This window comes from Mesoplodon bidens (assembly GCF_964165515.1).
Source record: "Mesoplodon bidens genome assembly, chromosome: 19".
Lineage (NCBI taxonomy): Eukaryota > Metazoa > Chordata > Mammalia > Artiodactyla > Ziphiidae > Mesoplodon > Mesoplodon bidens.
The window spans coordinates 8,296,789-8,323,548 of NC_138179.1; the positions used below are offsets into that span (position 1 = coordinate 8,296,789).

The 26,760-nt window shown below is 53.5% G+C and overlaps 2 protein-coding genes and 1 long non-coding RNA gene across 8 annotated transcripts in view; 2 read left to right on the forward strand and 1 right to left on the reverse strand.

Annotated features, from left to right (window-relative positions):
• Window positions 1-2,775: 2,775 nt before the first annotated feature.
• ZNHIT3 (zinc finger HIT-type containing 3) lies at window positions 2,776-11,967 on the forward strand. 3 transcript variants are annotated; one of them, XM_081218206.1, is made up of 5 exons: window positions 2,780-2,936; window positions 3,034-3,065; window positions 8,715-8,801; window positions 9,785-9,868; window positions 11,723-11,967. In XM_081218206.1, the coding sequence occupies exons 1-5, from the start codon at window positions 2,851-2,853 to the stop codon at window positions 11,902-11,904; spliced, it is 471 nt and encodes a 156-aa protein (XP_081074332.1). In that variant the 5' UTR covers window positions 2,780-2,850; the 3' UTR covers window positions 11,905-11,967. The 3 variants fall into 3 exon arrangements, with proteins under 3 accessions (XP_081074330.1, XP_081074332.1, XP_081074331.1); XM_081218204.1 differs by lacking the exons at window positions 9,785-9,868; window positions 11,723-11,967 and adding an exon at window positions 9,267-9,778 and having other exon boundaries at window positions 2,776-2,936; XM_081218205.1 differs by lacking the exons at window positions 8,715-8,801; window positions 9,785-9,868.
• A 143-nt stretch (window positions 11,968-12,110) lies between these two features.
• MYO19 (myosin XIX) overlaps window positions 12,111-26,760 on the reverse strand; it is a 34,611-nt gene continuing 19,961 nt past the window's right edge. For 2 of the 4 annotated variants that reach the window (XM_081218195.1, XM_081218194.1), the window contains exons 14-26: window positions 25,049-25,122; window positions 24,251-24,372; window positions 23,939-24,052; window positions 23,517-23,693; window positions 23,032-23,184; window positions 21,978-22,085; window positions 21,009-21,079; window positions 19,084-19,187; window positions 16,998-17,146; window positions 16,757-16,886; window positions 15,339-15,424; window positions 13,818-14,120; window positions 12,111-12,860 (exon numbers count right to left, since the gene is read on the reverse strand). In XM_081218195.1, coding sequence (XP_081074321.1) covers window positions 12,732-12,860; window positions 13,818-14,120; window positions 15,339-15,424; window positions 16,757-16,886; window positions 16,998-17,146; window positions 19,084-19,187; window positions 21,009-21,079; window positions 21,978-22,085; window positions 23,032-23,184; window positions 23,517-23,693; window positions 23,939-24,052; window positions 24,251-24,372; window positions 25,049-25,122 — 1,720 coding nt within the window. In that variant the 3' untranslated portion in view covers window positions 12,111-12,731. Of the gene's footprint in view, window positions 12,861-13,817; window positions 14,121-15,338; window positions 15,425-16,756; window positions 16,887-16,997; window positions 17,147-17,668; window positions 17,779-19,083; window positions 19,188-21,008; window positions 21,080-21,977; window positions 22,086-23,031; window positions 23,185-23,516; window positions 23,694-23,938; window positions 24,053-24,250; window positions 24,373-25,048; window positions 25,123-26,760 lie in introns of those variants that run through there. The other 2 variants (XM_081218196.1, XM_081218197.1) reach the window with 2 other exon arrangements.
• On the forward strand, window positions 15,421-16,179 carry LOC308606818. The gene is made up of 2 exons (XR_014013905.1): window positions 15,421-15,824; window positions 16,059-16,179. It is a non-coding gene; the product is annotated as an uncharacterized lncRNA (long non-coding RNA).

The window sequence follows — 26,760 nt, forward strand, 5'->3', positions numbered from 1 at the left end:
CCAACATCTGGCCTCAGATAAGGGCAACATGCAGCCCGTGTGCCCGCCCCATCATGGCGTCAGGGAAGGTGCCGGGCAGTGGTGCACCCGAGTTAGTAACCTGAAAACTCCCGAAGTACTATTAAGCTTTCACCAGGCCATGTGGGGTGGCCACCTTCCGGCTGGATATCCACCCCAGGGGTTGCCGAGAAGCGCAGGGCGATGGGCACCGCGGGAACTGCCCCTGGACAGCCAGGCGCATTTGGAGCCCTTGGCTGGCCTTGCGTGGGCCTTACTTTCATGGAAGAGACACCTCTGCCCATCCGGTCGCCTGCTTCAGCCCCGCACTCTCGACCCTCTCTCCCGCCACTTGGCGATGATCGAGGCGCCGGGCAGGCCTGTATTTACTCTTCTCTGAATGGCGAGACAGTATGGCCTCCCACGCAAGGTCGGTGCGAGCGGTGCTCCAGTCCAGCTCAGGCTACGCCAGGGCCAATCTCGATCTGGAGCGCCCTCTGGCGGTGCTGAGTGCCGGGCCTGGGAGACCACGCGCGTCTCCAGACTTTGGCGTTGGCGCCGGGCTCGGCCCGCCTGGAATTTGCTGGACAGCGCCTGCCAAGCAGCGGAGCTCTGGAAACCGTTCTGCCTCGATCATTACCTCGCCTCTCTCCAGGTCTGGCCCTGCTCCTCGGCTGACGCTGAGAAGGCGTGAGGCAGCCTTAGACAGCCGCTAGGAGAGCGTGATGGGGGACCAGGGAGAGCCAGGCCACATCAGTGCGGACATCTAATTGCTGGGCCCAGAGTCATACCCGTCTTTCTTCTCTGAACTAGCCATTGCCCAGAGGAGCTGTAGTCGGCGTCCTCACTTCTTGGTGTTCCCCAACCTCATCACCATCAGAGATGAGCCACGTTCTTTCCTGGATATTGGAGCAAGAGGGGTACGTCTTTCCAGGGAAGCTGGAGGTCACCCAGAGTAGAGGAAGAGGTATTTTTACTGAATGCAATGTGCATGAGAGGAATTCCAGGAATTTTCTTTTTGCTGGAGTCACCATCTCTGGACCCAAAGTTAGGAGAGTCAGCGTGGTATGGGTGTGGGTGGGGTCAGGTTGAGCCCCTGAAGATTGTGGAGACTCTCCATGGCCTCAGCCTCCAAACACAACTCACAGGAAAAGTCTGTGTGGGCAGTGGTGATGTACCTAGTAGGAGAATTTGTGCTGGTGCCAGACAGGGCATGGGGTTCAAATGTGGCCTGGACAAGTCACTGACCTCTGGCCTTCCCTGTTAAGCATGGGCTCTCTGGAATACTTCTGGGTCAAACCAGCAGTGGTCACAACTGTTGAGGAATACAAGGAATGCTGCAGATTATTAGGTCAGTGTGGAAACGTTGGATTTTGGCCTGAGTTCTGTTTGGAGGCTGGAGGCACGGGCAGCTGCATGCTGGGGCAGGTAGGCAACCGGAGGGGCTGGTGCCACTTCAGCACTGAGGACTGGACAGTGCCCTCAGGACAGTCTGGCAAAGCCAAAGGAGTGATGGACGGTCACTCAAGCCCAACCCCAGCATGGGTCACTGAGGCTGACAGTGAAACCCTTTTAGAGGGACCTGAGGTCCAGCAACCTGGGCTCCAGGGACTTGGGGCCTGGAGCCCATGCTCATGGGATAGGGACCAGGGCTTCAGGAGAGTTGCAGACTCTTCCTAGATATCCCATAAATAACCTTTTGTAGCACTTCAGATCACAAACCTTTTTACAGTCTCCTCCCTGCTTTAAATAGCTCAGGAAAGTAGGCCTGAACATCCACTCTAATAGATGTAGGGTAGACAATTGTCCAAGTCACACAGCCAGAGAGGGCTTGGAGCTAAGACTTGAATGACTGCTTTGGTTGTAACAGATTCATCCCCACAGACTGTGACAGTGGTTCGGGGCTTTTATAATAGTGAGATCCTGAGGGCTGATGTACCAACACAAAGGGGAGGCTCTTGGGGGTGAGGGTGACCTATGGCCCTAAGAGGGCACCCCACACGTGTGGGCTGGGAACCCTGGTTAGGCTGGACAATGCTCAGGGCTTTGAGGAGGAGCAGGGCTCCCCCCAAAATGTGACTTTGTTTATTTCTAAAGCCTGGGGTGGCATTCAAGGCCCATCACAGTTCACCTCTCTGGACCAGGATCCCCACCTTTGGGCCAGAGGTAACTCACCTGTTCCCTGGCTAATCAATCCCACCCAGGGATTCTCCCTCCTGCCTTCACTCTAAGCCTTAAGGTCCCAGAGACCGTGCCTGCTAATCCCTGGGTGTCCCCAGCCCAGCATCTGGGCAGTGCGGGGCTCACAGTTGGAGCTCAATAAACATCTATCAGCGGCCAAGCCTCATCTTCCTTTCCTGTGCGAAAGATGGCTGGGAAGGGCACATGTGTGTCATGTGATTTAACGGCCAGTGTGTGGACTTCTCATTTGCTAAAAAAAAGCAAATGAGATGTGCGAGGAGAACCCAGTGCCGGTGCAAGACTGAGAAAGTCCAAGCCAGAAGGTAAAGGACATTTAATCCCAAGTATTCTTTTTACATACATACAGGGCAACAGAGCTGGAGAGTGACAGTGACTTGCTGCAAGTCACATGGCCGCGTAGGGACAGGGACAGGGCTACGTAACAAGTTCTTCGACGCCGTGACCTAATCGGAGAGAACCTCTGATGGGGGTACTGGTTGCGCATCGAGTGCATCGACTTTCTACTTCTCAGGCCTGAAACAGTGAGCTAGATCAATCCATTGCTTTCGACTGCCAAAAGTGCTGCGCGCTGATTGGTCCTGGTTAAGGAAACGGAAGAAAAAGCTTGCACGTGGGACCTGCGGGGAGAGGCCTGGGCGCCGGGGGGAGACCATGGCGTCGCTCAATTGCAGCACAGCTGTCTGCGTTATCTGTTTGGAGAAACCCAAATACCGCTGCCCCGCCTGCCGCGTGCCCTAGTGAGTGCGGGGTTGTGGGCTGCGGACGGGTGGCGGGGTGGCGAGAGGGTCCGCGAGGCCTTCGGGGCTGACGCGGCCTGTGGTTTTGTTTTTACAGCTGCTCGTTGACCTGCTTCCGGGAGCACAAAGGTAAGGCCCCCCCTCCTCGTGCACGGCAGCCCCCACGTCCCGTCGCCGTCCTCTGCTCCCTCCCGCCCTTGCAACGCCTGATCCTGTGGGAGCTCCCCTTCCCGGGCGGGGTGGGGGGTGGGCGGATACCTCTACCTGCGAATGTCTCTCCACATTTTGGACAATCAAAACCTTTTCTTCTGGGGCTTCCCTGGTGGCGCAGTGGTTGGGAGTCCGCCTGCCGATGCAGGGGACGCGGGTTCGTGCCCCAGTGCGGGAGGATCCCACATGCCGCGGAGCGGCTAAGCTCGTGAGCCATGGCCGCTGAGCTTGCGCGTCCGGAGCCTGTGCTCCGCAACGGGAGAGGCCACAACAGTGAGAGGCCCGCGTACCGCAAAAAAGCCCCCCAAACGAAAAAAAACAGAAAACCCTTTCTTCTGCCCTGCCTTTCCTTCTACGTACCATTCTCTCTCTCTCTCTCTCTTTTTTTTTTTTTTGGGCATGTGCTGCGTGGCATGTGGGATCCTAGTTCCCTGACCAGGGATGGAACCCCTGCCCACTGCATTGGAAGCGCAGTCTTAACCACTGAACCGCCAGGGAAGTCCCCTATCCTCCTTTTCTTCTTTAAAAATAGTCGGCCAGTTTTGCCGTAGAAGTCTCCCCTAGCTGTTCCTAACTCTTGGTGTTCTGACGCAGCTGCGCATCATTTGCTGCGCTGGCTGAGGTTAACGACGTTTTCTTTCTTTTAAATAATATCTTGATAGAAACGTGGAGGTAGATCAGTTTACAATAAGGAGCAAGGTCTTTGTCAAGTATGCTTTTTTTTTTTTTTTCCTTGAGGTACGCGGGCCTCTCACTGTTGTGGCCTCTCCCGTTGCGGAGCACAGGCTCCGGACGCGCAGGCCCAGCGGCCATGGCTCACGGGCCCAGCCGCTCCGCGGCATGTGGGATCTTCCCGGACCGGGGCACGAACCCGTGTCCCCCGCATCGGCAGGCGGACTCTCAACCACTGCGCCACCAGGGAAGCCCAAGTCTGCATTTTTTAAGTCTCTTCATCCGCGCCTCTTAGTCCTTAGGGACTCTTTCCCACGACCTCTCTCAATGACTGTTCCGTTAAAGTTGCTCATTGGTGGTTTGCCTGTAGTTTCATCCCCTCCAGTCTCTGATTTACAGCTGTGTGTTTCAAGCACCACCCTCTCCGCTCCCCGCCTCCCCCGCCCCGCTTTTTATCTTAACCCTAATGTCTCTGGAGCATTTTCAAAAGAAACCTTTCAGCTCAAGATAGACAGGAAAGAAGTAGAAATGCTTTGCTGCAACAGGGTTGGGGAGCTGGGTGTGGAACGCTTCCCTCTAGTCCTGCAGCCCAGTAAGGCCTCACCAAGACCCCCTAGGGCAGTCTGGAGCTCTTAACTGTGAGACCTGGCAGCTGCCTGGGTAGTTTTTCTGAAATGCAGATTTGAGCAGTTCACTCCCTTGGTGAACACTCCAGTCTCTCTGGCAGTAGTGTTGTTGTTGTTGTTGTTTTTAAGTGAAATATAGTTGATTTACAATGTTCCAGGTGTACAGCAAAGTGATTCAGCGATATATATATATTCCTTTTTCAGTTTTTTTCCATTATAAGTTATTACAAGATAATGTATATAGTTTCCTATGCTATACAGTAGGTCTATATTGTTTATTTTATATATGTGTTTCTGTTAATCCCAAATTCCTAATTTATTCTCCCCCACCCCTTCCCCTTTGGTAACCATAAATTTGTTTTCTATGTCAGTCTGTTTCTGTTTTGTAAATAAATTCACTTGTATCATTTTTTTTAGATTCCACATATAAGAGGTATCATATTTGTCTTTCTCTGACCTACTTCACTCAGTACGATAATCTCTTGGTCCATCCATGTTGCTGCAAATGGCATTATTTCATTCTTTTTTATTGGCTGAGTAGTATTCCATTGTGTATATATACCTCATATTCTTTATCCATTCATCTGTCTATGGATATTTAGGTTGCTTCCATGTCTTGGCTATTGTAAATAGGGCTGCTATGAACACTGAGGTGTATGTATCTTTTTGAATTAAGAGTTTTCTCTGGATATATGTCCAGGAGTGGGATTGCAGGATCATATGGCAACTCTATTTTTAGTTTTTTAAGGAACCTCCACACTATTCACCAAAGTGGCTGCGCCAGTTTACAGTCCCACCAACAGTGGTAGGAGGGTTCCCTTTTCTCCACACCATCTCCAGCATTTATTATTTGTAGACTTTTTTTTTTTTTTGGCTTACTGAATTATTTATTACAAGGCAAACACCACCCAGATGAAGAAAATAGAACTTTGCCATCCACTCCGGAAACCCCTCCACATGACCTGTCCTGATCCAGTGTGCTCGCTTCCTATAAATAACCACTCCCTGGGACTTCCCTGGCGGTCCAGTAGTTAGACTTTGCCTTCCAATGCAGGGGGTGCAGGTTCAATCCCTGCTCAGGGAGCTAAGATCCTACATGCCTGGGGGCCAAAAAACCAAAACCTAAAACAGAAGCAATATTGTAACATATTCAATAAAGACTTTAAAAAACGGTTCACATCAAAAAAATAAAATCTTAAAAAAAAAAGTAACCACTGTCCTGACTTTTATAGTAATCACTTCTTTGCTTTTTTAGTTTTATTATGTTAATATGTGTCCTGAAAGCATATCATTTAGTCTTGCCCATTAAAAAAAGGTGATATTTCTTTCTTTCTTTCTTTCTTTTTTGTTGTTTTTGGGCCATGCTTCTCAGCTTGCAGGACCTCAGTTCCCTGACCAGGGATAGGGATTGAACCCTGGCCCCAGCAGTGAAAGTGCCGAGTCCTAACCACTGGACCACCAGGGAATTCCCCCAAAATGTGATATATATATATATATATATATATATATATATATATATATGATTGATTTGTTTATTTATGTGTTTATTTATTTATGGCTGCATTGGGTCTTCGTTGCTGCGCGTGGGCTCTCTCTAGCTGCGGAGAGCATGGGCTACTCTTAGTTGCGGTGTACGGGCTTCTCATTGTGGTGGCTTCTCTTGTTGCCGAGCACAGGCTCTAGGCACCCGGGCTTCAGTAGTTGCAGCACACGGGCTCAGTAGTTGTGGCATGCTGGCTCTAGAGCGCAGCCTTAGTAGTTGTGGAGCATGGGCTTAGTTGCTCCGTGGCATGTGGGATCCTCCTGGACCACGGCTCGAAACCATGTCCTATACATTGGCAGGCAGATTCTTAACTACTGCGCCACCAGGGAAGCCCCTGATATTTCTAAGTCTCTTTTAATCTGTAAATTCCTCCCCCATCCTTTTTTTTGTTTTTTTGTTTTTTTTCTTTACAATTTCTCTGTTGAAGAATTCAAGCCATTTGACTTGTACAGTTACGCACAGTCTGGGTTTTGCTGATTGCAAGCTCATGGTGCAGTTAGGCATACTCAATCCTCTGTTTCTTAGAAATTGACAGATCAGAGACTGGATCAGAGCTCAGGGTCAGTCTCTCTGGCAAAACTACAGGTGGTCTTAGGCATGACTATAGAAGGTGCATAATGTCTGGTGGTCTTTATGTTTTTTTTTAATTGAAGTATAGTTGATTTACAATGTGTTAACTTCTGCTGTACAGCAGAGTGATTCAGTTATATACATATATATATGTATATATAAAATTCTTTTTTCTTTATATTCTTCTCCATTATGGTTTATCACAGGGTATTGAATATAGTTCCCTGTGCTCTACAGTCTGGCCTTGTTGTTTATCCGTTCTATATATAATAGCTTACATCTGCTAACCCCAATCTCCCACTCCATCCCTCCCCCAACCCTGTCCTCCTTGGCAACTGCAAGTCGTTCTCTATGTCTGTGAGTCCGTTTCTGTTTTGCAGATAGGTTCATTTGTGCCATATTTTAGATTCCACATGTAAGTGGTATCATACGGTATTCGTTTTTCTGACTTACTTCACTTAGTATAATAATCTCTGGTTGCATTCATGTTGCTGCAAATGGAATAATTCTTTTTAATGGCTGAGTAGTATTCCATTGTATATACATACCACATCTTCTTTATCCATTCATCTGTCGATGGACATTCAGGTTGTTTCCACGTCTTGGCTATTGTGAATAGTGCTGCTGTGAACATAGGGGTGCATGTATCTTTCTGAATTATAGTTTTGTCTGGATATATGCACAGGAGTGGGATTGCTAGATCATATGGTAATTCTGTTTTTAGTTTTCTGAGGAACCTCCATAGTGTTTTCCATTGTGGCTGCACTAACTTACATTCCTACCAACAGTGTAGAAGGATTCCCTTTTCTCCACACCCTCTCCAGCATGTTATTTGTAGCACTTTTTTTTTTTTTTTTTTTTTTGCGGTACGCGGGCCTCTCACTGTTGTGGCCTCTCCCGTTGCAGAGCACAGGCTCCGGACGCACAGGCTCAGCAGCCATGGCTCACAGGCCCAGCTGCTCCGCGGCATGTGGGATCTTCCCGGACCGGGGCACGAACCCATGTCCCCTGCATCGGCAGGTGGACTCTCAACCACTGCGCCACCAGGGAAGCCCTGTAGACTTTTTGATGATAGCTATTCTGACCAGTGAGAGGTGATACTTTGTTGTGGTTTTGGTTTGCATTTCTCTAGTAATTATCAATGTTGAGCATCTTCTCATGTGCCTGTTGGCCATCTGTATGTCTTCTTTGGAGGACTGTCTATTTAGGTCTTCTGGCAGTGGTTCTTAACCTGGGTATTGCTCTCCCTAGAGACACGTGGTCACAGTGTTTTTGTTCTCACAGTAGTGGCGATGGTGGTACTTCTGGTAATTGGTGTTGACTCACAGAAACAGCCTGGGGTGTGTGAGGTCATCCCACACCATTAAAGATCTTTCCAACCTGAATACAGTAGCGCCCTCTCTGAGGGACACTGGTCTGGGGAAGACAGGCAGACCTGTGTGTGGCATTCTTTTGCTCGGCTTCCTCCTCGTGTGCCCTGGCCACATGCCAGGCCTGCCCCGCCCATCAGCTGCTGGTTGCTCATCACCATCTCCTTGCACCTGCCTGCTCTTTCAAGGGTCCGGCCCAGCCATGGACCTTTCCCTCGGCCCCACATGCCCTTTCCACCTGGCAGCACCTTCCCCTCTCATCTCCCCGCCCTTTCAGGTGACTCGGATCAGACTCTCCTTATCTTGTCCATATCTCTGTCATCGGTGCGACTAAACCCCTCCAAGGGGCTGATGGCTTTCATCTGTTTTCCCAGTGGCGTGGTACATGCAAACGAGGGCCTGATGGCTTTCATCTGTGTGTCCCCAGTGGCATGTGGTACACGCAAATTTGGTATCGGAAACTGCTGAGAACCCAGTTTGATGCTGATTGAAGTCCGTGTGCTCCTGAATCGTGGTGAAAGCCCTGTGCGATTCGGCCAGCAGGGAGGTTGGAGTCAGGCCCTAGGGGGTGCACGAGGCCTGCTTCCTCAGCCCTTCTGCCGGGCTCAGGCTTTTACTGGCCCTTGACTGGATATCTCACTTCCTCTCCTTCATCCCCACCCCCACCCCCACCTAAGTCCCTTAGCCCATACACATGCTTCCCCCTAGAGCCTGGCTTGGTGGTGGCGTGTGCAGCCTTGTCACTCAAGTGGAGGTGATGTGCACCTGAGATTTGTGTCTTTTTCAGAGCAGTGCAACCCTGAAACTCGTCCTGTCGAGAAAGAAATAAGATCGCATCTTACTGCAAAAACTAAAAAGCCTGTGGAAAACACAGGTGGGTTGGTTGATTCCAAACAAACAAACCTAGAGAAGGGTTTCGAATAGAATATGTTGAAAGGAGAGAGGAGAGGAGACTGGGCTGGGGCCAGGAGTCAAGTTCATTAGGGAGCAGCAGCTTCCTCAGCCCTGAGCACTGGGGCTGGGGGCACACGTCACCACGGGTGATGTTACAGAGCCGCCTGACGGTTCAAGAGAAGCAAGATGGGGGCAGGAGGCAGAGGGGGAGAAAGGCCATCGCCATGGTTTGGGGGTGAGTGGTGGACACTGCTGGCGGGAGCCTCCTCCAGTCATGGCTTCGGGTCCCCGTCCCTGGGCCTGGCTGGGGCTGTAGGTTCACCTGAGCTGGGCCTAGGCGGGGTGCTGCCTTTGGTCTCGCTGCTGCTGGGGCCCTCACAGCTCACAGCGGGAGTGGGCTGTCATCCTCTCCATCCATCTAGCCTTTCTTTAATGCCTCCTGCAGGCGATGCACCATGCCAGGCTCTGGAAGCAGCCCCTCCCAGCGCCACCAAAGAGGCATTGAACATTCCCAGCCAGGGGATGGCCCATTTCTGCCCTTTGAGAAACTGTTGTTGGGTTCAGAAATTTCTGCCCATGCTGAAATCACAGGGGAATCATGTCAGTGGGTTTTTCCAGAGCATCTAATTTTTTGGCCATGGCAGGGTTGGAGCCGCCATGGTGAGGGGAGATGGGGTGGCAAGAACTGGAAAATAAGGCCCTAAAGCCCACAGACCACAGGGAAACAGAGTAAGCGTGTGAACACTAGGATGCGTTTGTTAGTCACCAGTTCTTTGCTTTCCTAAAAGGAGTGTTGGTTTAGTCACAAATTCCAGAGAAGAGGTTACTTTTCTCTGTACCCACTCGCATATCTCTGTTCCTGTCGCATGTGTGCACATATATTTTTTATCTATTGGGGGAGTTATTAAAACCTGGCATCTAGGTTTCTTTTTCCGTCATAAGCAGTTGTGTTATATTCCTCAGAGGATGATGACGACTCTGTAGCTGATTTTCTCAATAGTGATGAGGAAGAGGACAGAGTTTCTTTGCAGAATTTAAAGAATTTAGGTAAGTCTGTGCTGTGCTTGTTTACTTCTTTGTCAACCATTGAGATACATTGGATTGTATAGAATGTGATTTTTAATAAATTCATTTATTTATTTATTTTCGGTTGCATTGGGTCTGCGTTGCTGCGCGCGGGCTTTCTCTAGTTGCAGCCAGCGGGGGCTACTCTTTGTTACGGTGCGCGGGCTTCTCATTGTGGTGGCTTCTCTTGTTGCTGAGCACGGGCTCTGGGCGTACGGGCTTCAGCAGTTGTGGCACGCAGGCTCAGTAGTTCTGGCTCACGGGCTCTAGAGCGCAGGCTCAGTAGTTGTGGCACACGGGCTTAGTTGCTCCGTGGCATGTGGGATCTTCCCGGACCAGGGCTCGAACCCGTGTCCCCTGCATTGGCAGGTGGATTCTCAACCACTGCGCCACCAGGGAAGTCCAGTACGTGATTTTTTAAAGCTATTAAATGCCTTAGTATGGCGGGCAGAGCCCTTCCTCCGGCCACGTGATTCTGTAGGCACACAGGGCTTCTGCACCTCCCAGCCTGCCTATAAGGCCTTTCTCTGGCCTGGAATCCTACTGACTTTGTGGGTTGGCAAAAATTCTGCTCCTCTCTCTTTTTTTTTAATAAATTTATTTATTTTTGGCTGCATTGGGTCTTCATTGCTGTGCGTGGGGTTTCTCTAGTTGCGGCGAGCGGGGGCTACTCTTTGTTGCAGTGCGCGGGCTTCTCATTGTGGTGGCTTCTCTTGTTGCTGAGCACGGGCTCTAGGCGTGCAGGTTCAGTAGTTGCAACATGCGGGCTCAGTAGTTGTGGCTCACGGGCTCTAGAGCGCAGGCTCAGTATTTGTGGCGCACGAGCTTAGTTGCTCCGCGTCATGTGGGATCTTCCCAGACCAGGGCTTGAACCCGTGTCCCCTGCATTGGCAGATGGATTCTCAACCACTGCGCCACCAGGGAAGCCCAATTCTGCTTCTCTTTCAAGGCTTGGTTCAAATTTCCTTTCGTCAGCTAAACTTTGCTTGACCTTTTGTCTTACTCTCAGAATTAGGTACTTTTTCAGCTTCCCATGGTGCCCTGTAATACACCACCCGCCACGTTCTGTGGCAGTTTGTCTCTCTCACACAAGTCAGGGGCCTCCTTTTATTCCCGATCCCAGTGCTCACTTTACAGTCCAGTCATTCATGCAGACTGGGTCATCCCAGGATTTGATTTTTCAGAGGGACACGGTGTTAATAATGCCCAGAATTTTTGTAGGACTGCATTTCTATTATGTGTATAATTAACGGGCCAGTGTAATTCCTAAAAGTGGTGTTATTTTCATTTTTCCCATTTCACAGAGGTGGTGCGTTGTACCCAGTCCCATGGGAGTGATTAGTTAGACTGAGGTAGGAGCTGAGCTGGGTGTATGTGTGAATGACTTTGTAAACTGTAAAGCACCATACACATTAGTGTCAGTTCACTGCTACTCATCCTGCTTTATGCTGGATCAAGTGCACACTTAAACACCATTCAGCGATTTGGTGTAACTGTCCTTGTCGCTGAGAACCTTCATGCTTATAGAGAGAAAACATGCCAGCATGCTGCTATTCTTTGTATTTGTGCTGGTAAAATAATGCCATTTCAGCTAAGAAAAAATTAAGTTAAAATATTTACAGAGATACAAAGAATAAGAATCTCATAGCGTTTAAGTTGGAAATCATCTGATACGCTGATCTCACCTTATGTGAAGTGCTGGGCTAACTTGTGGGTTTAAAGGGTAAGGGGAAGCCACATCCTTGGTATTTATTACATTTGAAACATTTGGCCTTCAGCTATCTCTGCCTGTTCCCACTTGAACTCAGCTTGGCTCTTTCCCTGTTCATTTTTAAGGGGAGTCTGCAGCGCTGAGAAGCTTACTGCTCAGTCCACACCTTAGACAGTTGATGGTCAGCCTCGATCAGGCAGACGACAAGGCAAAGCTCATGCGAGCCTGCATGCAGGAGCCTTTGTTTTTGGAGTTTGCTGACTGCTGTTTAAGGATCGTGGAACCGTCCCCGAACGAGGATTCTTAAGGTGGATTATTCTGCTGCCTGCTCCTCCCAGGAGGCCAGCTTGCGTGGGGCCCTAAGCAGGGGCGGCGCTTTCCAGGACGTTGGGCGGCTGACGTCGGGTAGGTCCTGCACATCCTTATGTCCATTGCTGCAGGCTGGGGTGCAGGCGGATGGAGGTACTCCAGGTGGCAAACCGTTTATGGAGAGAGAACTTGACATTCAGATGGTTGTTTTTAAATGTTTTATTTTCGGTACAATTAAGACATAAATGATACGGTTTTCACACCCATTTGAGTTAAAACTTGATCAGTGTTTCAAAATAAAATTAAAGTGTGGTGGTTCTGTGGTGCATTGCATTGCTCATCATTCTTGATTCATAATCTAGTTGCTCGAAATTACATTAAACAACAAATATTTAAATAGTAAGGCTTTGTTCCTTTTAAAGGAACTAAAGGCAAAATTTCTGCCAGCCAAAATTTAGAGCTCATTGCAAGCTGACTTAGCCTGTGGGGTTGGAGGAGCGGGGTGCCTGCTGTCCACTGTCCAGCACCACCGAGTGGGGTCTGTGAAGGCCCTGAAGTTTCTTAATCCAGGTTTGGTAGCTACCAGCCCCGTCAGGTCTGGAGGCGTAGATCGGCGCCCCAGGCCACTGGTGTAGCTGCCGCCCCGGCCTGGCCTGCAGGCTGGAGCCGTGGCTCCCCGACGTGTGCTCCGAGTCGCTGTGGGAGTTGTTTGGCAGCTGTGTGTTGATTAGATGTCTTTGGCAAGGCAGCTGGCAGGAAAAGGCCTTGGAGAAACAAAGGCACCAGGGAGGGCCCAGCCAGGTGAGGATGGAACGTGAGGAGAGATCACACGTGGCCCAGCCTGTGTCTTTCCAGCAGGATCTGATTAAAGCCAGTAACACTGCTGGGCGAAGGTTCAGGGTAGATGTCAGCATAGCGCAGCGGAGACTTTCTGCAGTGAAACTTTACCGAGCCCTGGGGAAAGAGACGCAGCTTAACCCCAGCTCCCAGGAGTGCCAGGGCCAAAGGTACCTGCCGGAGTGAACGCTAGAAATGCAGGGAGGCGGGGACAGGTAAGTAAGCACCCAAGTGAGAGTCACAGCAGTAGCAGGGTTGAGTGAGTCAGTGCTGTTGTGTCTCCTTATTCTAAAACAGTGGCAAAGTCCACAGCAGTATTAAAATATAAAATTTCACATCCATTCAATGCGAGACAGATGAGGAAACGCTAGGAGGGAGCTCCCCCTACGAGGAGTTGGCCCGTCACGTCCTTATGCCTGCTTAGAGCTGGAAGATCAGAGAACTGCACTTCCTTACACTCTGGCTGGCCTGTCTGTTGTCGTGGAGATATTATCTAGATTATGTCCTATAGGAATTCCTCTGGCAGGAAATTCAGTGTTTCCTTCCTTCTGCCTTGTCAGTGTCACCTAATCCTTGTAAAAGGTTGGTATTGGCCCTTTTCTGTGCTGGCTGGCTCTTTCCCTGGCTGCTCATAATATAAATTCTTGGACCACTGACTTAGGTGCTTGTCATTTCCTCGGCTGGAATAGGATAAACCAAAGACTACAACTTGGGGAGGACGTGGTGCCAAACCCAGCGCCGTTGGAGGGAACAAAGCTGCCGTCATCACAACCACAGTGTTCTGGACGTTGGGCTAATGTAAAGGTGATTCAGAGGAGACGCTAGATCATGTAGAGGCAGCTTTTAAAAAGTGAAAGGGCTCTGGAAAACTCCTCGTAACGATGCGAACAATCCAGCCTGCGGCCGGCTGGGACGTGCAGGCTTCTGGTTTCCCCAGCAGGGTCAGGAGGCTCTTCTCGCAGCCTCAGTCCTGCTCCTGCTGTGACTCCCGGGCTCTGCCCGCTGCCCTCCACAGTGGGGCGTGAGGGATCTCGAGCCGTCCTGGCAGGACGGCCAGCCCGTCACACGGCTCACCTGAGGCAGCGCTCGGATGGACGTGACTCCAGCTTGTTCTTGTGCTGTCTGGACAGTGTAGCTGCTGGGGCTGCCCACGGGGAGCGGGAGGCAGGCAAAGACCACCAGCTTCCTCCGGAAGCCACGAGCACCCACAGCGGCGTCGGCCAGGACCAGTCCCAGGGGCCAGAAGCGGGTTACGGCCTCCAGGAGCCTGGTCTGTGCCTGGGGCAGTGGCAAGGAGCTCGGGGAACAGGTGACTTGAGACGAGTGTTGTTCTTCCACACCATCCAGTTCTTTAGAAGCAAGGAAGGCCATTCTAATCTTAAAAAGAGAACACAACTTTATAGCTTTCTCTTAATGCAAAACAGAATCCAAAAGTCTCTTTAATAATTCAGCTTAACAAGGTGAACTGAAGGGCACCTGGTTTGACGTGGCACAACTTTATACCCAAGGCAGCTGTGCTGAGGCCTTACATACGCTGCTTTAAAAAAAATAAGTCTTTGGGGTGTGCTCCGAGCAGGGGGTCTGAAGAAATGGCTCGTCTGTATACAACACACCCGACAGGAATCAGGGTTCATTGTGACAAGGGGCACAAAACTTGTGGCCTTCCTATGAACAGATACCCAACACGTATCCCCCTTCACCTGCATGTGGCTGCTGGGCAGGACCAGTGGGACAGGGCTGAGTACTGGAAGGAAAGCTACAGTATTTAGTCGGGGTGTTTGTTTGCCGCCTGGAGCCTGTCCGGTCCACGTGTGGCTGGGCCATGAGTGGTGTTACAGGCATAAAGGCTTTGAACCCCTCTCTTCAAGGAAAAAAAAAAAAAATCCATGTATATGCCATTCTGGAAAAGGCAAAACAGACAATAAAAAGATCAGTGGTTGCCAGGAGTTTGTGGGGGAGGGGAGATGAATACATAGAATACAGAAGTTTTTATGAGCGGTGAAAATACTTTGTATGACATTACAATGATTTTGTCATCATACTTTTGTCCAAACCCATAGAACGTGCAACACTATTCACTTCATAAGCGAACCCTAAGATGAACTGTGGACTCCGGTGATTATGATGTGTCAGTGCAGTTGAGCCTTAGTTTAAAAAAAAGTCTTAAAATTAACACTCAGGGTAGACGTTTTTGGCAAAACCTTTGTTTCACTTTTATATACGTATACACATTATGTATGTGTTTGTTGGACTGTGATGTAAAATGTGCTTTTTAGAATGAAAAAGTTTGCAGGTTACTGTAGTTATACTGGCAAATAAAAGCAGAAATTAATCGAAAAAGAAAATAATAGCCTTACTGAGATCTAACTGAAATACCATAAGATTCATGCTTTTAAAGCGTACAGTTCCGTGGTTTTTAGCATATTCCCAAAGTTGTTTGTGCCACTCTACCATGTCATAACCGTCCTGCGGTGTAGGCGGCGGCGTGTCCACTTCATTCATGAGGACACGAGGCCGCCCGCTTTGCAGTGGCGGGGCCAGCACTCCAGCCTGGGTCCATCACTGCCCACCCTGACTTCTCGGGTCAGTACTCACTCTCCACTCCTGCCACATGCGTTTGATGACCGTGGCAGCTGCGTGCAGCCTCTGGATGTGCTTCCGAGTCAGCCAGGAACGAACAGCTGAGGGGTTTGTCCAAAAACAGGAAACAAGAGTAAACGTTCGTCAGAGCTCTCGGGAACCAGGCTGCAGCAACACCAGAGCAGCCGTAAACGTTTGAATGAATGGCCACGTGTGCCACTGCATGAGGTGAGGGACTAAGTCAACACGTGAAGCAGACCTGGCTCTGCAAACCACAGCTCAGACTGCCCAGACCTGGAGATAGATACCTACACATCAAACGGGCAGCTGCCATGGGGTCACCTCCCAGCTGAGGCTCAGTCTGAGGTAATGCCCAGGGAACAAGAGCGGTCTGAATTGTCTGCATCTTTTACCTGTCTTTTTGGAAACTCTTAATTCAATTTGCTTGCCTGCGTTATGAATCCATAAACGACACCAGCATACAGCCACGCACTGGAGAAGGTAATAACTACTGGATGGGGAGCTGATCATGGGGCAATTTTCATTTTCTTCTTTTGAAATTCCAGCATTTTCTGATTCGTCTTGGTACAATCATATTCAGAAAATGGGCTATTCGACTAAATACTAACAAACACATTTGGATTCTGAAAAACTAAAAAGTTTAAAGACGCATAAAAGTCACCTATTATCTCACCAACCCAGATAGTTCTACAGTATTTCCTTTTTTTTTTTCAGGCCTATACACGCAAACGCACCTTATGAAGGTGGCATCACCTTGATGTGTAGTTCAGCATTCACATTTGAACATCATGTTGGAAATGTTTTTCCGGTAGATTAAAAATATTCTTCAAAAACACTTCTTAGCTAGATAAGGATCGTCCATAATGTAGCCATGACTCCACCACTGTCAGATATTTGGGTTGTTTCTGTATTTTTGTTTTTCAAAATGACGCTGCTGTGTCATGGTTCATACATTGCTTCCTTAACCAGATCTTCTCAGTTTTTACCTTCTCCTTAATTAAACTCAGCACGCCCAGGAGCCCAGGTAATGATAAGAGTTGTCATGAAGGGGAAAAAAAGGTGGCATAAACAGCCATCTAGGACTGGGAAAGGGGAATTAAAGGCAACTTTTGAGCCTCTACTACCTACAAAGCACCCTTAGTTGTGGTGTGGCCTGGTCTGCACTGAACTGGAGATGCTCTGGGTGAACTGGACAGGGAATTCGAATCCCAGTGCACCACAGAGACATGCGATTAACCTCTTGAGGTTGGGACACAGTCAGCTTTTGGTCTGTGGGGACTCCAGCAGCAGCATTTCGAAAAAAACAGGTATCACGTGGGCTGGGTCATGTGCAGCTGCAGACAGTGGCCGCATCTAGGCCCACCTGCTGGCCAGGAGCGATGACCGCCGGCCCAGGGCCCCACCTCTCCTACCTGCCTGGATGAGCACGGCGGCCCGCCTCTGCCTCTCCTGCTTGCGGCCCCGGTGTCGCCTCCAGCCACCCTGGATGCGGCGGGCACACTGCTCCAGCACCTGGGCACGCCCGCGTTCCAGAAGCTCCAGCTGGGAGAAGGGGCATCCACTGAGGTCCCCCCCCGCCCTCAGGAGGGCCCAGACCCTGTCCTGCAAGGACAGCACGTGGCTGTGGCCGCTCCTCATCCCAGGCCAGCTTACCATGGAGTCAGTCATGAACACCTTGGTCCTGCCACAGTGCACGGGGGCCGGCGTGGCCTCAGCTGGTGCCCGAGCCAGGGCGGGCAGAGTGTGGAGGATGTCCTGGAGGAGGGCTTGCAGCGAGGCCTGCTCCGAGTGTGGAGACCATTCTGGGGGACGGAGACAGAGGTCCCATCAGTGCTTCGCTGTCTACACACTTCTGTGGCCTTAGGAAACGGGTCTGGTCTCCCGAACATTCCACAGGATTCTTTCCTGCTGTTCTTGCCTCTAACCGTTTCTACCTCCTTCCTTTCGAGAGGAGGCCACAGGTGGCCTCCCACTGTCCCTCAGGTCCCTGGCTGGTCTGAGGAATCTCCAGACCCCACTTGAGGCTGTGCCCTGCACTGGCCCGCAGCCTCCATTCCTGTGGGTCCCTTTGGGCAGGGTGGCAGAGGGCACCGGGTGCCTTGACTCCCACGTGGACTCCCGGGCTGCTGAGCCAGCATCTGTTTCTACGGCCCCAAACATGCTGAGAGCCAAACAGGGCAGCCGGGCCACTCCCTCTGCCCCTGAGCCCTCCCGCCACTGATGGGAAAAGGGGGAACAAATCCCAGCCCCATGGAGGCCCACCGGGTCCCCCTGCCTGCCCTCCCACACCTGGCAGGGCCGGCTCCTGGAGAGGGAGGATTTACCTGAGGGCTCTGACCACCTTTAGCTGCCCAGTGCCTCTCTGGAGGCTGCCAAAGGAAACGCCGCAGACGAGAAACAGCAGCAAAATCAACCAGGGGCCAGGGGCCAGGGGCTTTGGGCAAGAGACAGAACAGAAGAGCACACCATGGAGAGAGGGGGCGAGAGAGGAGGGGAGAGAGGGTGAAAGGACAGTGCCAAGATCGTGCCCAACAGAGGGAAATAAAAGCAGTACTGGGCCTGGGCCCTGCTGGGCCTGGGTGTGGGGTGGTGTGTGTGTGTGTGTGTGTCCTGTCCTTGGCCTCTTCAACCTCCGTGTGTGTGTGGGTGTGTGGGTGTGTGTCCTGTCCTTAGCCTATTCTCCCCGTGTGTGTGTGTGTGTGTTTGTGTGTCCTGTCCTTGGCCTCTTCTACCTCCGTGTGTGTGTGTGTATGTGTGTGTGTGTGTGTATGTGTGTGTGTCCTGTCCTTGGCGTCTTCTCCCTCCGTGTTTGTGTGTCCTGTCCCTGACCTCCCTCGATGTGTGTGTGTGTGTGTGTCTGTCCTGTCCTTGGCCTTTTCCACCTCCGTGTGTTTGTGTGTGTGTGTCCTGTCCTTGGCCTCTTATCCCTCCACCTGTGCCCAGGCCTTCTCACCGACTCCCACAGCCTCAGTGATGCCACATGCAACAACCCCAGCAGACCAGGCCTTTCTCCTGAGATGGGAGCCGGCCGGTACCTTGCGGGTGTCTCCACTGGCCGGGCAGGGCTCGGCAGCCTCCCCAGACCTCTCTTCCCCACCGGCCAGGCGTGGCTAATTCTCTCCTCTCCCCTCCCTCTACATCGAATCACACGCTTGCCAAGTCTGGCCAATTTCTTTCCGACATTTCCCGGCTGTGCCCACATCTCTAGCTTCTCTCCCCTCTGGCCAACCACGGGGCGCCCCACAGTGGCCTCCAGAAAGCATGAGGCTGACGCCACTCCCTTCCTCCCCCGAAGTGCCTCCCATCTGCCTCGAGGAGAAGGTCCAGCTTCTGCGAGTGGGCCTGCCTGTCCCCCACCAGCCTCACTGCCTACTGTTCTCTGCCCTTATGAGCCAGCAACACTGAACAGCCTGGGGCTGCTCACGCACACATTGCTGTCCCTGCCTGTGGGATGCCCCTCACCTGGCTAATCCCATCTAGCCTCAGACACCACCTCCTTCAGGAAGCCTTCCCGATTCATACCTCTCTAGCACCACCCACAGCATCCTGTTCCTAACTCTGTGTCTCCACTTTCCCCATTGTTTGTCTTCTTTTAGTCTGTTTCCTGCACTGAGCCAAGAGCCACGAGGGCAGGGCTGTGTTTTATTCACCTGTGAAGCCCCAGCCCCCTGCCCTGAGATGGCCCAGGTAGGTGCTCGGGACACTGGGTGAACAAGCGACTGGCAGATGGGCGCCTCACCTGAGCGTGCTTCATCTGGAGGTGGGCCATGGGGGCTGGGGGCTGCGCCAGGACAGAGCCTTCTCAGTAACTCGTACCGCTCCAGGAAGTTCCGGTGAGAGACCCTGGAAGCCAAAGCAGGCGGAAGGAGAGATGAAGTGACTTTGGACGTGAGCCAGGAGTCACTGTTTCATCTGCTCAACCCCCAGCGAGGTGCTGCCCTGACTGTGCCCACTGAGCGGATGGCATTACTAGGCCCTGGCGGGAAGCCCGTGGAGACCACTGTATGCTGGGCCTCCTGCTCCTGCAGCCTTGGTCCTACCCAGACAGAGCCTCGCTCTTTTAGGAGGGGATTTGCAGCCCGCCCCCTCCCAAAGGGGCTCGCCAGCCTCTCCCCAGACACCTGGGTCACTCCTGCTGTGCACAGGGGCTCAGCACGTCTCCCCTCTGACGCCACGGCCCCCTCCACTGCCTCCCGGGGTCTCGGCTCCCCGTCACGGCAGCGCTTCTCTACACAGCGGTACTTCCTCTTCCTGAGTCTGGCTTCTGTCCCCAAAACTGCACCAGCGTGGCCACCAACTCCAGGAGTCAGTGCTCTGACCAGCCTCTAGGCAGCAGGTGCCCAGCTGACCCCTCTCCCTTGTAGAGCTCGCTCTCAGCCTCCAGGACACCCACGGTCCTGGCTTCCTCCTTCACCCCGACCCCCTCCAAGTTGTTGCTGGTTTCTCATCATCCACCCTCTCTAAACGTGAGCGATCCTCAGGGCATGGCCTCAGACCTCCCTCTCCCCCCGTGATCTCCATCTTGCTCACGGTGTTAAGTCACCGAGGAGAGGCCCTCACGTGCCCCTCCATCCTCTCCCCCAGACCATCCTGTGTCCCGATTCATCCACTTGCCTCAGATGGAAGCCTGGAAGTCGCTTCTGCAGCCTGGAAGTCAACTGCTCCCCTGCCCCGTACGCCACGGTCTATCTGTTCACAGTCCCATTTCTATGGCAAGCCACACTCCACTTTTACCCACTTCTCTCCATTTTTCACCAGGCCACCATCACACCTGTCCTACCTCTAACAGCCGCCCCCTCATCTCCTCCCTCCTCTCCTGACCCCAGGGCAGCCTCCACACAGCAGCCAGGGAACACGAACTGGCGCGCAGCGCGCCCTGCTTACAACGCCCAGCGGCTCCCACAGCCCTCAGGAGGCCCGCAGTCTTCACGTGGCCTAGAGCCTCCCCCCTTCCCCCCGTCTGCTGTGTGTGCTCCGGTCACTTTAGCCTCTCTCAGGTCCTAACCTGGGAGCTTTGGGGTTGCTGTTCCCTGGGTCTCGAATACTCTCCCCTCCTCCAAGCCTTCCCAGGCTGGCCCCTTGGCTTTGCTTCCTTAGGCCTGCTCAGAGGCCCCCTCCCTGAGCAGTCCTGACCCCTTCCCCATTTGTCCACCTAATGCCACTTTTTTTTTTTTTTTTTTTTTTTTTTTGCGGTACGCGGGCCTCTCACTGTTGTGGCCTCTCCCCTTGAGGAGCACAGGCTCCGGATGCGCAGGCTCAGCGGCCACGGCTCACGGGCCCAGCCGCTCTGTGGCATGTGGGATCCTCCCAGACCGGGACACGAACCCGTGTCCCCTGCATCGGCAGGCGGACTCTCAATCACTGCACCACCAGGGAAGCCCCGAACGGCACTTTTTGTTCCTTTCCACAGCGATGTACACACCCCAAGAGGGCAAGACTCACCTTTCTCATTCACTGATAACACACCAGACACGGTGCCTCCACAGAAGAGGCCACAGAAAGTGAGCGCAGCCCTAGAGCTCCAGGCCGACGTCTGTGGACCAGCCTCTTCCTCTGCATCTCCACATCCTACTCTGGGCTGGTCAGGGTCTCGTCTGACCTGCGCCCTGAGCTCCACCCTGGCATTGGCCCTGCCCCCTGCACTGGACGGACCGGCCCACTCACCGGATGGGGAAGCCGGCAGCACTGATGTGGATGGTCTCCACGAGGCCACAGGCCTCCAGCTGGCTCAGGACCTGCAGGGGTGGGGAGACAGGGCTGCAGCACGGGGCCAGCAGGCCCCAAACGCCACCCTTCCTCTGGCCCTGCTGGTGTGGATCTGCAGGCTCTCCTGATGGGCAGACAGTCTTTGGGGCAGTGAGAAACCAAGGGACCTTGAGAAAATCTCCCTGTTAGAAAGGGTCCTGGTGGCCCCAGGTCCCCTTATCTGAAGCCTGGCTTCTGGTACAACTGAGGCCAATGCTAATCCTGGCTATCTCACTGCTCCTGTCTTTGCCTCACAATGCAGCCCAATCCAATTCCTCTTTTTTATTTATTTTATATTCTGCAGTCAATAGAGTGAGTCACAGCTAAGAGGCAGGGGAGGTTATACTGTGAAGGTGCTTCCGGGACCCAACCAAGGTCTTTACCACAGAGCAGGGTCCTGACTGTGAACCCTAAGGTCCTACCTGCCAGTCGACTGTGGGACACTCTCCAGCATCGTCCAGCTCTCATATCTCTACCACATCCCTCCAAAGGGCAAAGGGCAGCTGCTGGCCACAGAGTGCTTTTGTGCAAATTTTAGAAACTATCCTTCCATCAGAAACAGTGCACTGTGTCTGGTCTGTAAGGTGACACAGACTTTCAGCTAATCACAAAAGACACCCATTCCTCTGGGCAGCCTCAGTCTCTTGTCAGGGCACATGGCTTGGTGAGCAGAGAGCAAGATGCAGCGTAGCCCCTACTTGCCTCCTGTGGTTGGGCCACCGTGCAGTACACAGACCACACAACTGTACATGACTGTCCTGCCACAGCTGGGGAGATAAGCCTTCCCTAATGTCACTCCATTTGGAGCAGACGTCCTGCCCCTTACCCCTCCAGGGTCTTGGCTGAATGGGACCCTCCACAAAGCAGCTCTGGCCCAGTGTGAATTACCTCCTCCTGGTGGAACATCTGCGCCCGGCCCTGGCTGTTGGGCTTGATGCAGCGAATGTAGTGGGGTGTGGTGCTATGCAGGACCTGCAGAAGCTGCTCCAGGGAGGCCTGCAGAGGGGAGAGACCATGGGTCAGGCTGCTGCGGGGGCACCGGCTGGGCCCTGGTTAGTGACACCTCCAAGCAGCCCTCCCAGCCCCGAGACCTGGATCCTCACCCGCCCTGAATGACTCCTGGCGGCTCTCACTGGGTGTGCCCAAAGCACCCTCCACTCCTCACCTCCGCCTCCAGGGTCCCTTCTTGACCTGTGGCCCTCCCCACCGAGTTGGTCTCCCTGCATCTGGTCTCAGCCGCCCCCCACCAGAGCAACCTCTCCAGAAGCATCTCAGAACCCCCTGCCATTTGTTCGGGCGACTAAGCCCGTCCTGTGTGCTGGCAGCCTTGCCAGGGCCACGACATGGCCGTCTGCCGCCGCCTCACAGCTCAGGGCCTAACAGGCCTTGCAGACGTGGGATGGGCTCTCTCAGTGGTGTGTCTGAGGCTGGGCAGGAAAGGGCTAACCAAACCTGGGCTCCCCTGGTTGCCTCCCGGGGGAGGTGATGAGAAGGCTGCGGTTGGAAGGAGGACGAGGAATAAACTACGAGAAGGGCCGTGGAGGGCGGGAGTGAGGGTGGAGCCAAGGGGTACGTGCAAGGGTGGAGAGACAGCAGGAGGGGACAAGTCTGCTCTGGCTGAGGACAGAGTTTGAGCAGGAAGCTAGGGAACTGGCAGTGGGCCAGTCACAGAGGTTCAGGTAACTACTGCTCTTCCATGATCACCCCATCAGCAGTGGGCGAAAGGCCGCACTGCCACCCATGGGCCCCTAGGCTTCCTGTCACGTCAACTACACACACAGTCCCTCTGTCAGTTTCCGGTTTCTGTCTTCCGTAGACCAGGACCACGGCTACCTGACTCCTCAGTGCTCCCAGCACACAGCACTGATCCTGGGAGGTGCTTGGTAAGCACTGGAGATTGATGAGTGAACCAAGCACGTCGCATCAGCACCACCGGACCCACCTTGAACTTGGACACCACGGTCAACACAGGGGCCCTGCTCTGGCCAGAGGGCTCCTCCTGGGACTTCTCTTCAGGGTCAGCAGGAAACAGCACCTTGAGCAGGGGGTCCTGGGATTGCTGCAGGAGCCTGGTCAGCTCAGGGGGGATGGGGTCCTATGGGGGAAAGGACAAGGGTGAGAGCAGGCGTGGTGCTGCCCACGGGCTGCCAGCCCTGCTCACCCAGGCCCCAGAAGGGCAGGGCCTGAGCCCAAGAGACTCAGAACTGGTCTACTGGGTGCCTAGAAGCCAGGAAATGCAGTCACTTCTGGGCAGGTTGTGCCTGATGAGCAGAGACCTCAGACAGGAGGGCCCAAGAGGCGACCCTGGATCTGGGAGGACGTTCAGGAGGGGAGGACGCACGCACGATAGAAGCTTCCACACACATGCAGCGATGACTCAGCATCTCATTTCACGCAGGGGCCCACAGGCCACGGCCCAGCCCGCACCTTGTTCTTCTCCACCAGGCCTGCGGTGTGGTACCGCACGGACCCCGCGTAGTGCACCACGATGAAGCTGGGCTCCCGGCTGAGCCTGTTGTGGCCCAGGCAGGGGCTGCCCGCCAGGGCACTCTCAATGCGTGTCTGCAGCTGGGCCGCGCTGCTTGGCCGATTCAGGCGGCATTCCTGTGTGGGCCGGGATGGGACAGGTGGTCAGCCACACAGTGAGAGGGGCTCACAACCCTCACAGTCCCCACCCCGTGGACCCATGGGAGCATCACAGTGACCCTGAAAAGGAGGGGTGATAGGGCTAGCAAACCCATTATGCAGATGGAGAGAAAGAGGCACACAGAGGGCACAGGATGGTCTTCAAGGTCCCAGAGAAGCCCAAAGCCCCACTCGGGTGTTCTGCACACTAGCTGACCCCCCACCTCGTTTAGGAGGGAGCAGATGCTGACGGGGCTCCCCTCGATGAGATCCAAGCAGGTCTGGTTGTCCTGGTAGCTGACAGCCGACCACTCCAGGCCCTCAGCTGTGTACTCCTCCTGGGGGCAGAGGGGGGAGTCGGGTGGCAGAAAGCAACTGCGGTCTGAGGTCCAGCTGGCCACCCCACGGCTGGCCTCGGCACCACAGCGCGTTCCAGAGCGGTGTCAAAGAAGGAACCGAAGACGCCTGGTCAGGTCCAGGGGTGGGGCTGGGGGCCAGGGACAAAGAGAGGGACGCAGGACCACCCTGCCGCTCACCTGCTGGGCCCTGAGGTGGTGAGCCACGAAGTGCTGCTGCAGCTTCTCGTTGGCATAGTTGATGCACAGCTGTTCCAGACTGTTGGTGGGGAACGACTCGAACCCGTACACGTCCAGCAGGCCTGGCAGGAAGGGGAGATCCCGTGGGGCCAGTGCAGGAGGCGGCGGGGCCCGCGGGACGGCAGGAGCCCGGGGTGAAGCCTCAGGCCTGGCAGCCCGGAGCTGAGGCGGGGCGAGCACGGTACCCAGCGGCGAGCACAGCACCTCCCACCCAGCGTGGCTCCCAGGGCAGCCTCCTGTCCCCTCAGAGCTCAGAGCAGGAAGCGGCCGAATGAGGCGTCAGGGGACCAGGTCCCGGGGAACGCCGTGTGTCCAGCCCGGTCTGGACGGCCTGAGTCTCACGGGCTCAGTCGGTGCCTAGAATTCCACCATCCTGTGAGCAAACTTCACCGACGCTTCTGAGCTTTACTTCCTCCCCTAGCAGCTTCCCATGATGTTACCGTGTCCCCCATAATCTAGCTCCTTCACTGTCGCCCACTACTCTCCTGAGACCGGAGCTGGGTCTCCGGGGAGAGGAGGGGCCCTCGTGGCCTGGCCGCCAGCTGAGCCTGCCTGGAGAGCTAGGGACGGTCAGATGCGGGCACCGGAGGGCAGAGACCTCGCCCACACACTGGTGGAGGGTGAGGAGACGGGTGCAGAGGGAAAGGAGCTGCCCGGAGTCCCTCAGTGGACCCAGGGCTCTGCTCTCTGCGCCGGGCCCTCCTGTCCTTTTTCTGAAGGAGGGTGAGCCCCTGCTACCTATGAAAGTGGTCCAGGAGCCGGGGTCCGCACAGATGCTGCTGTTGATCACCGATACCAGCCAGTCAAACAGCCTGTTGGGGCGGGACAGGGGGAGTGGGCTCTGGTGAGAGGCGTCAGGCTGCGCCTGAGGGGCGGCAGGAGTCCCTCCAGCCTGGGGGCCACACCTTGCAGGGCCTGTCTTCTGAGCCTGACAGGTCAAGGGCTAAACACTCTCCTCTCGTGTCCTGCCCATCCTGTCGTGACCTACTACACATGCAGGCTGTGGTCATGCACGTTCCCGGGCGCACGAAGACCTGGCCTGTCCGCGAGCAAGACTGAGCACGGGACCAACTGCAGGCACACCCCTTTTTATTGTGCTTTATTGCGTGTTTTACAAATTGAAGGTCTGTGGCAACCCTGCGTCGAGCAAGTCTATCAGCGCCATTTTCCCAACAGCATTATTTTTAAATTAAGTTATGCACGTTGTTCTTTTGGACATAAAGCTATTGCACACTTAACAGTCTACAGTATGGTGTAAATATAACATTGCTATGCACCACGAAACCAAGAAATTCGTGTGACTCACTTCATTGTGGTGGCCTGGAACTGAACCTGTGATACCACTGAGGTCCAGTATAGCCTCTGGGGCTAGACAGGGAGTGGGTCTGCCTCATTCCCCTGGCCCAACACCCAGCTGCATCTTGATGAGAAGGGGCTGACAGGCAGCTCTGGGTGGGACTGTGAAGAACTGAGTTCACTGGACTCCCCTGCAAACCTCGGCCTGCGGAGGCCAGAGCTCAAGGCCCCACCACATCCCCCTACTCCGTCCTGCACGAGGGGGCCCCGAGTCACCCGAGGTGGACAATGGCATCCTGCACTCTGGAACTGTCGCCCCCGAGATGACGGGATGGTTGCTGTATAACGTGGTGACACATATGATACTATATAAGGGTTTCTTCCTTACCATTCGTTTAAGTAATCGCTCTGCAACTTTTTTTCAATTCAGTAAATGATTCCTATTTTTGCAACAAGGGCTTCAAATACCCATTTGAGGTACTAAAAATGAGTGACGTAGTGATACAGTGACCTGTTTGCTGTGTGTAAAATGATCCATGATTAGAGACTCACTGTGTCTGTGATTATCACACTTTACCTGCTCATTTTGCAATGATATGACACAAAAGCTTTAAAAATCTTTGGCCTCATATTCTGACCTAAAATTCGCTTCTAGGGAGTGAGAACAGAGTACCTTGCTGAACTGGGTTCAGTCTGGGCCTAGCTGCCCTGGGCCATTTTCACTCAGAGGATCTTATTCCCTTAGCAGAGCTTCTCAGGCTCTTAGCTCTTGAGAAGTTCGTGAAACCAGGGGACCCTCTCCACAGGTACCCAAGTTCCTATAAGCACGTGCACGTGCACACGCACATGCACGTGCACACACACAAACACACATACGTGTTCTGTCCCATAATTTCAGAGGATCCTGGGCCCCCAGACACCCTCAATGGCGCCCCAAAGGGTCTCAGAACCCAGAGTAACAAACCACTCCTTAACCACACGGCCAAAGGGTAGAGATGCCCACAGAGCCAACAGGAAAAGGACAGGACCCCCGCCTTCCCCCTGTTCTGGGCTCCACTAGCTGCCCAGTGTTGCTCAAGGCTGTGGGCACAGCTTCTGGCTCTACCACCATCTATCACATTCCCCAGGTGACTGCCAGGAGTACAAGGGCACAC

Bases quoted from the DNA above. Each gene is read 5' to 3' on its own strand.
- ZNHIT3 (XM_081218206.1), top strand. From the start codon at position 2,851: ATGGCGTCGCTCAATTGCAGCACAGCTGTCTGCGTTATCTGTTTGGAG. The intron at 2,937-3,033 runs GTGAGTGCGGGG...TTGTTTTTACAG, and splicing joins CCCGCCTGCCGCGTGCCCTA to CTGCTCGTTGACCTGCTTCC. The intron at 8,802-9,784 runs GTGGGTTGGTTG...TATATTCCTCAG, and splicing joins AAAGCCTGTGGAAAACACAG to AGGATGATGACGACTCTGTA.